General features: G+C 48.7%; 1 protein-coding gene across 1 annotated transcript; it reads left to right on the forward strand.

Moving 5' to 3' along the window:
- The first annotated feature begins 762 nt into the window (after positions 1 to 762).
- LOC144934905 (wnt inhibitory factor 1-like) lies at positions 763 to 6913 on the forward strand. Its single transcript, XM_078861173.1, has 2 exons — positions 763 to 1587; positions 6738 to 6913. The coding sequence occupies exons 1-2, from the start codon at positions 1452 to 1454 to the stop codon at positions 6911 to 6913; spliced, it is 312 nt and encodes a 103-aa protein (XP_078717299.1). The 5' UTR covers positions 763 to 1451.
- The last annotated feature ends 2147 nt before the right edge of the window (positions 6914 to 9060 follow it).

Here is a 9060-nt window from a genome sequence, read left to right on the forward strand (position 1 = left end):
TTTTTTCCTAAATTTTACACTGTTTAGGCAATTTTTTAAAAATATTTAATTACCAATTGCTTAATGGTGGCAGACAATCATCTGACCCATAGGTGGCAGCCATCTCAAGCCAGAGGACGAGAGGACTCTAGCCGCCACGCATATCAAGGATTTATAGTGAAAGACTTTGTTTTTACGGGTTAATTTTTTTTCGGTAAAGTCACGTAGGTAAAAAATAAAACTAAATAATAAAGATAATAGAAATAATAATAGAAATCACAAGTGATTTATTATTTTATTTCTATTTTTTTTACAATTATTTTTATTATTCATTTTTATTTTTTACCTACGTGACTTTACCGAAAAAAAACCCTAAGAGGATCGTTTTAACTGTTCAGTAACGCTCGTACACTTTGTACGTCACATTGAGAAACCAGAGAACTCATAATAACACAAGGTGGCTGCACCACGGGAGGGAGTGGTTGGCACTGGGCATGTGTGGAGGTGAACAAAATAATGCGGGAAGGAATCGAACGTGGAAAAATAGCCCCCCCTCCAAATCATCATATCCCCAGGCACACATATCAAAGTTAAGATTGCTCTACACCCAGCCAGTAGGTGGGGTTTGGGAGGTGCGTACGTGTGCGGTGTTTTCCTTTTTGCAGGGCTCCTAATCAAGAGAGCTGTGATCCGCCCAGTGCCCAGCCAGGACCCCTGGACGCAATCGGCTCCTCCTCCTACGTACAACCCCCACCCCACCACCTTCTTATGGGCAATGCAAGGCAGAGAGAGAGAGCAGAAACAGCAGTCGGTGGAGAGGGGGAGAGCGGCGAACAGAGAGAGAGACGCGGAGACTCACGGGGAGGGAGGGGCAGCACTTGTTGAGAAAAAGTCACTCGAGCAACCGATAAGAGAGAGAGACGCTGCAACTCGGATGGGGCATAAGCTTGCACGTTTGTGTCACGCTCCATGTGTAGTCGATAGTCAAAGCAAGAGTAAGTAGCTACATCTCTAAGTAAACTAAACGTAACTAAAATACGACATCTATAGGTTAGGATATACATAAATACTTTTAGTCAGTAGATTTTGACGTTGGTTATTCGTGTAAAATTCACGAGATCTATACTGAGTATATGCATATTCGATATATTCCCAACCATACACAGGCAACACAAATATAACAACCTACACATTGTCTATTGTTACATGGGTCACATTATACAGGGAAATAGTTCAGGGCAATCGTTCATAAAATAACATATTTTATAGATATATTCCAGAGCGCATATTGACACACATTCAGCAAATATTTTATATTTAGCCTAACATCCGTTCTGTTGGTATCACGACAGTTGAGAGCACATTCACTTTGCTGAACCATAACCACACTTCAGCACAAGACCCATCGAGCATAGCCCCAGTGTGTTTTTTTGTATAGCTCATCATTGCCCATCGAAGGTAGTTCAGTAGCGATGGGTCCTTTGTGGGCGATGGTGGCCCTGACGGTGGTGGTCGTGTGTGGAGCCCCGGGCATCCATGCGGGACCCATGATGAGCCAAGACCCGTTGGCGCTGTGGATAGATGCGACCCAAGCCCGTGACCTGATCGGTAAGAGCCTGCATGCCACAGCGGCACCGTGACACTTTAACAGCTGGGGTGGCAGCCCATTCATTTAGCAGTGACTAAAACACGATCAACTTTGTATTTTGCCAGGTAAGGCCCACTGAGTTGTGTAGCTCTTTTTCAGAAGCCACCTGGCCACAAATGATAGCTCACCGAAGTGGCTTCTCGTGTGGAAATTTATAGCAGCCGAATACTTCAAGCGCATGTTTCTAAATGTGGAGGGGAAAACCGGAGGACTCGGAGAAAAATCTATGCGATTACGGAGAAAGAGATATGCAAACTCCAAATATCCAGGCGTCATGGTCGAGATCAAACCTACGACCTCCTGTATACCCGGCGAGGTAGTTAACATCTCGCCATCGCGACAAAGCGCTCTCTCAGTTTTCGTTGATATTTTCAGGAAACCCCCATTGAACCTTAAGGATTTATATTTCAAGGGAGAATGGACTCGCGTGGGACGGTGATTTTCTCCGTTAATGGTTCTAAGCCAGTGGTGGAAATTCCACAATCCCATGCCAGAGACCGCTACATCTCTTGGCATAATGTATAGGCATAATGTAATGTCGAGCGTTATAGGTTATGACTAGTTCACCGCTCCTTCTCCGGGCGTGATTCCTTCCTCCTTTGGTTGTCATTCCGTCGCACGTCTTGACAACGGACCGTCATCATCATCATCATCCTTTCCAGCTTCTGCCCGTACAGAAATGAGGTGCAGAGTGACCAGCAGCATTCATTGAACTCGATATTTCAGTCACGGTGCCGAGGACGGTGACGATATCTTGGTCAGCGTTGTACCTTTAAGGATGAAAAAAGAAAGTTGTAAACAATGCAAGGAAGCTGTCAAGAGTTGAAAGATCATGACGAAGCAATTTTTGCGCACTATATGGTCTGGGAATATTGAGTAGTCTGCACAATATCGTCTTCATTGACAATGATTTACCTTGGAGGTTACTTTTTCCCAGTACCTGAGAAATACTTCTTCTAGTATAATCGTATTTGTCTTGGCAACCGAATGAAGTCTGTAATATTTAATGAAATTACACAATGTATTTAAACCAGGTGCCAATCCTTTCAGACGAAATGTCATGTACATATATATATAATACAATTATCGTATTTTTCTATGATAAATCGAAAGCCTCGAATCAATCAGTTGCTGAACGAATGCCTTTCCCATGCTGACGTAATTATGGAGGTTATTCCACCATACTTCACCACGGTTCATACATCACTCGTCTGAGCATGCACGCATAGTTCAATACGTAAATCGCCAATCTTATCAGCCGCTATCTATCCACCGCTGGATGTAGAAATCCCCAAGTCCGTTGCCGTCTTTCACAATCCTTCGACGCAACAGCCCATCCGCCTCCTGCACGCGGTCCGATTCCATCGGGACGTGCTGTCTTGCGCGGACTCGGATTCAGATGGCGGTGGTCAATTGTCGAGACAGTGTAAAGCATGAACGTCGACATCACTCGCGTGATGTCGCAAGTGCATGTTTGTGTGCGTGCTTAATGCATTCGTATTTCAGTGGAATTGATCGCTCTTCTCCGCAGACCCTGAGTTACACGTGCGATTTTGTTCGTGTGTTTGTTTTCTAATAAACTCACCGATCTTAATCGGTCTCTGTTTTTTTGTGCACCCAATACTTTTCTCGCAACTTGACCGTGTATAGCTTTTGGAGTGTTTCTGTCCGCGTTGTTTTGCTGTAACCAGGGTGTCTATGCTATATGTCCCCATCAATCTATTGCGCAATGAGTTTTACCTGCGCCCAAAATAAACGAGACCATCACCAAAGGATCGGTAGCTTAACACCGTTTTTTTCAAATATCTCATCGCATCTGACAAGACTCTGCTAGATGCTCACCACGTGGCTGATTTGGACAATGCCGCTTCACCATGTCCGATGCTCTATCGGCGCCAGAGAGCACGGGAAGGGATTTCATTATTTGCAGATGGATACAATCGTCAGATGATGCTGCTGCTGCGTTGTTAACGATGCGCATGCTGTGACTTGCATTCCAAAGGTCGCCGGTTCGATTCGATCTCCTGGCGCGGCTGTTTAAAATGGGAGAGGTTTCTTGAATCTCACCGGCGCTGTCAAAATCAAATGGAAACACACACCACGGCAATACTGGAAGGTCACGTGTGGTGGGGTAAAGTGGGGGGTATACCTCTTAGAAGATGTTGGGCCAGTGTGGAAGTGTGGGCAGAATTACTTGTAAATGGTCTTGGTTTAACACGCAGGCTTTCGCGACAAATATCATCCATAATAGAGGTTTGTTTGCGTTAGATCGATTAAATATAAATGCGTCGTTAAACCCGCCACCACCCGACACAACCAGTTGGTAAAGTTTGTCACGTAAACAAAACGTGACAATTAGTTACTACTTCAGCACACCGGTGTGTTGGAGAGTAAACCTCCAACATTTACAATTCGGGTACCGTGACGTTTAGCTGGTAATTACTAACCAACTTCATCAGGCGATTAGCCAGAATCGTGAAGAAATCTCCCTGTTTCGGTCTCTATAGCTTCTGTGAGCGAAGTCCCCTTCCGCCAGCAGTGGCATGAGCAAGCAATTGCAGGGCTGCGCCTTAACCTTTGCGTTTAAAAATATTTTTTTTACAAACACACACTGGGCTTTGGTAGGACACGTCGCTAGAAGGGGCACGATGGCCGATGGCCGGTAGTCGAGACTTGCGACGGAGCGACAGCCAAAGGTGGGGTTAGGAGGGCGAACGATCGAGAGAACGCCCAACGAGGAGATGGAGCCCTGGTATCGGCTCGCGTGATCTTGGAGCTGTATGGAATGATGTTGAATTGCGATGGTTGGTGGCTCGGAGAGGCCTTCTTCATCGAGCAGGGGATGGATCGCAGCTCCTGCTGCTGCCGATGATGCTGATGACGCTGCGGCATTGATGAGCGATCGTCTCAGTCGACGGATCAGGACCGACGGTGAAACTTTCCACGTTCCCATGGCGGGAGTTGGTCAGTTCCATCGGACAGTTCCATCGGACAGTTGGCTGTTGATTTTCCATATAAGTGTAAGAACTTCTCATGTGCTGGACCCCCGGTTTTGTCAGGCGGGTGAAAGTGGAGGGGAGGGGCAGGACAACATTGGGTTCGCTGCACATGCCCTCTACGATCAACACAGACAAAGATCCCCCCACCCCCCACACCGTGTAGCCTAAACAGACTGCTGGGGAAAGTGTCATTAGCAAGCACCTATGAAGGCCGTCATGGCACATGAGGGGGTGAGTGGTCAGCACCACGACCGGCCGCCTTTGTCTCCCCGGTGGTGATGTATACAGATTTCACCAGGTACTCGTTTGAGGCCGAATCGACCTCGGGGAGGCCCTGCACCGTTTCAGACAATCGTCACTGATGTCGACCGTGAGCGGGTATCGAACTCGGATCGCTGGGTTCGTAGCACAGCGTGGCGCTAACCGCTCCACCACCGCTCTATTACCAAACAATGCCAACTGCGCATGCAAAGCCCGAGGCGGTCACTCATTGAACCGCCCATGGTGGCTAACTATCCAACCGCTATCCAGGCTCTGGCCTGCTTAGCTTCCGAGATATGATGGGGTTGGGCACATTCCGGGTGATTTGGTCAAAACGGATTGTCATGTGGACATACGGGATATGTGGTATTTTGGAAGTTAAATATTGTCCTGCTGAATACAAATCCATTATGCATGCAGAGACATGTGGTGTGCTTATTTATTTCATTGCGAGGTTGGCCAGATGGCTGCACAGCAATGGATTTTCTTGAATCCATCTTTGCGGAGCGTGAAGCCTTACATGGGTGTGCGTGGGGTTTCTCCAGACACTCCACAAGCTTCCTCCCGCATGAAATAAAATGCTCATTTGATGGAAATTGCAAAAAGATCCTAACTTGGCAGGACCCTCCGGAAAAAAAAGAGTTTTGAGAGATTTTCTTGGGTTTAACAAAGGGCATTAACACCTTGCGTGTTACGTGTCGATATGAAAAACACTTCCAAGCGTTCAAAAATACATTTGACAACGAGTTAATAACACCTCGACTGCGTAGGTACTGAATAGCGTAGGCAAGCCAACGTCAGTGTTTTCGTGTGTTAACAAGACACTCGACACATCGGCTCGTATGCGTGTAGAGTGCGTTGAATGTATAGAGTGCGTTGAACTTCTTTCGCACCGTACGTGGCCACCCGTGCTCATCGGAGGAGCGGCGGACGGACAACAAACTAACACCGTGGCCTTTACAGGGAAACAAATTAACGTAAATATTTATAAATAGGTGACGTTATGGGTAACGGCCCTTCTTCATAGCACACGGGCTATTAGATATCTATTCTATGTTTTAGTTTGAAGGCCACTGTGTTCTTTAACACGCAGGAGGGTTTCGCGATCAATATCATCCACAATATAAGTTTTTCGGTTTAGATCGCGTAAATGTATAAATTTGTCGTCAAACCCGCCACCACCCGACACAGCCAACTAGTAATGTTTGTCACGTAAACAGAACGTGCCAAATCGTCACGAGTACAGCACTAACCGGTGTGTTGGAGAGCCAAGCCACTCCGACACACCGGCGTGACAAACCTTACTCATTGGCTGTGTTAGGTGGTGGCCGGTTGAACGACACATTTATATCATTACGCGCTCTAACCCAAATAAAGCCGTATTATCACTGTGCCATTGACGGATGTATTGGGTGCTAGATGTTTGTGCACCACTGCCAACGCAGTACTATCACCAAATAATGTTCCGTCTGATGGGTGGACTTAGTCATGTGGAATGCCCTAAATCGGGTCAAGGATGCGAACGTAAATGCCTTGGGTTGTGGAACCCGGAACTGGAATCCTCCTCATCAACACATTCCTGCGGAGGGAGCTGGTAGGAACGTTGGGTTGCTCGGTCAATGTGCCAATGTCAACGGCGGCGTGGTGTATTCCGCAAATATGCCCGACTGTGAGGGGGAGTAGGTTAAACGTTGAGTTTTATAAGGGCACCACGGGGTGACCAGCCCCTCCCCACCCAGCCCCACCCCTCCCACCCCCCACCCAGATGAAAAATGGGTCTTTTGTCAATCCAATCAAAACTCTTTTTTTTTTACAATTTACAATAAGTTGCCTTCCGAAATGTCGCGCAGGCTTGGAGGAAAACATCTACATCGTCTCCGATGGGAAGATGGCCCCGTTCACGCACGACTTCAAGAGGGCGCAGCAGAGAATGCCGGCCATCCCAAGCACCATCCCCTCCATCAACTTCACGTGGCAGGCTGCCAGAGAGGTGTGGCAGCTTTACGACACCTATCATGCACGGTGACAGCCCATCCATGCAACACTCCGAGGCTTTAATCGAGGTTCGAGCATCTTTAGATTCCAGGATCTGAAGAGACCGGGTGCATTACGGGTGATTTGGTTGGAGGCAAATTGTGATTACTGGACATCTGTGAAAATGAGCTTTATAGCTGATCGGATTCCTCCAGTATCAGATTACGATTACAAAGGGTACCCATATACATTGGTATAGTCACTCCTCTATGTAAGAATTTTTATATAAAAAAAGTGTACCCATGTATTGTTCTCTGGCTGTACCGCGTGTTGTTTGGCACGGTGTCTGACGTTTCGCTCCACGTGCTGAGATGGTGGGCAGAGATATCGCACAGCACGAACGGGCTAAGGCAAGGTGGGAGGGGAGGGGATTCCAGACCATGGGGGGCAGCGCGGCGTAGGATTATCAGCGACCTTTCACCGAGCACGCGGAACGAAACGTCGGACGTCATAACAACCGCGACCCCCCCCCCCACCATCATCGCCGCACGTACGGCGCCAACCGCGAGAATCGACCGGAGAGTCGTCAGCCCCCATGGTGCATTGCGGGTGGCACCCCCACGTGACCACTGAGAGCCGCACCCAGCGAGTAAATGTGGGGGGCACTGCCTGCCGGAGAGAGGACGGAGGTCGAGACCAGAGGATTAACACCCAGTGCGTAAACCTAGCAGGGAGCCTGCGACGAACAACATCTGATGTGTCAATTCACTGCCATGTGTTTAAATGTACTGGCTAAATGATGTCGGCGTTGGCGAACGATGAAAGGCTTCTCCGTGACTGACGCGGTGGTTGCTTGGAGATCCAAGGCGGTCCGTGTTTGCGGTTAAGCTGCTGGCAAGACGACGACGATGATGAAGTCTTCATGATGACAATGTCACGATGGTCAATTTCACGAATTGAGGGGGAGGGGGGGGATTACGTTTGACCTGTCGCCGCTTTGCTCCTCGCTTTGGAAAATGTTTGTGGCACGTGGAGTGGTGGTGCAGCGGTTAACGCACCGCGCTCCGAGTTGGAACCCCACCCAATGCTTCCACGAGTGGCGAGAAAGATTAAAACCAGTCCGGAGATCTTTAATTCCACCAGCCCGTGCTGACCGGTGCGGTGTGAAGTTTCGTAAAACTATAATCCCAGATTGGGGATGCATTCATCCAGCAGTGGACTGAGAGAGGGCTGCACATTAGTCATTAGTATTTATATTAAGCAATCAACTTATTTCTCTTGTTGGAAATGTGAAGAAAAAAAACGGGACCGATTAAGTAAAAAAAACTCGATGAAGAAAATAAACCCGTTTTGGGTCACGTGTTGTCCGGCACGATGTCCGACGTTTCGCTCCACGAGCCGGGGGCACTTCTCTTCAGCGCCCGGCGCCAAACGTCGGACTTCGTGACATCGTGCCGACCGACAAAAACGCACACGGGCACGCAATACGATGCAAAAAAAAAACCACGTCTGAGATCGATAATAAGAGCACAGCCGCGAGAAACCACTCGGCGCTGGAGCTTCACGAAAAACATTCCAACACGCGCGAGGATCACGTGGAGTCAAACAACGTGGATGTGAATGCATATGGTTCAATTGTCCGCGAACTCTGGGGCAGCTGGTGAAAAAACAATAAACCTCCATGCACCCCCTCCCGCCGCCGTATGATCCGTATTATCTTTTATCAACATCGAGGCGCTCCCAGTGGGAGGAGGAGTATGAGCGGGCGGGGGTGAGCCCCGAGACTCGGCGCTGTGCACGGTGAGGTCACCGCTCAGCCCATTGATTAATGACCCCACCACCCCCACCACCCCCACCACCCCGACCACCCCCACCCCACCTCGTGTGCGGCGCAAATATGCGCCCCCCCCCCCTCAAAGGGAACGTGCCACATTCGCAGCAGTGCCGCTAGCCACGTGGGACCGCTTCGAGCGGTGAAGTTATTTGTGAGGTCGCTACGAGCCGCTGGAGTGCTCGCGGAGAGGAGAGTGGCAGGCAGCCTGGGTGTCGTCACCCCCCCCCCTCCAATTCTCCCCCCGGGTTTCTGGAGAATTTGCGGGGAGGACGCAGGAAACAAACAAATCATCGCTCTATAGCTACGAGACTTTTTTTTGACAGTATCAAAACTCACTATGAGACCCCCTTTACCAGTGGCAAAAT

The sequence above is a fragment of the Lampetra fluviatilis genome, chromosome 11 (assembly GCF_964198595.1).
Source record: "Lampetra fluviatilis chromosome 11, kcLamFluv1.1, whole genome shotgun sequence".
Taxonomy (NCBI): Eukaryota; Metazoa; Chordata; class Hyperoartia; order Petromyzontiformes; family Petromyzontidae; genus Lampetra; species Lampetra fluviatilis.

What these genes read in the sequence shown, in the direction of transcription:
- LOC144934905 (XM_078861173.1), top strand. Translation starts at nt 1,452, where the DNA reads ATGGGTCCTTTGTGGGCGATGGTGGCCCTGACGGTGGTGGTCGTGTGT. An exon ending in CCAAGCCCGTGACCTGATCG is followed by an intron (nt 1,588 to 6,737) that starts GTAAGAGCCTGC and finishes AATGTCGCGCAG; the next exon opens with GCTTGGAGGAAAACATCTAC.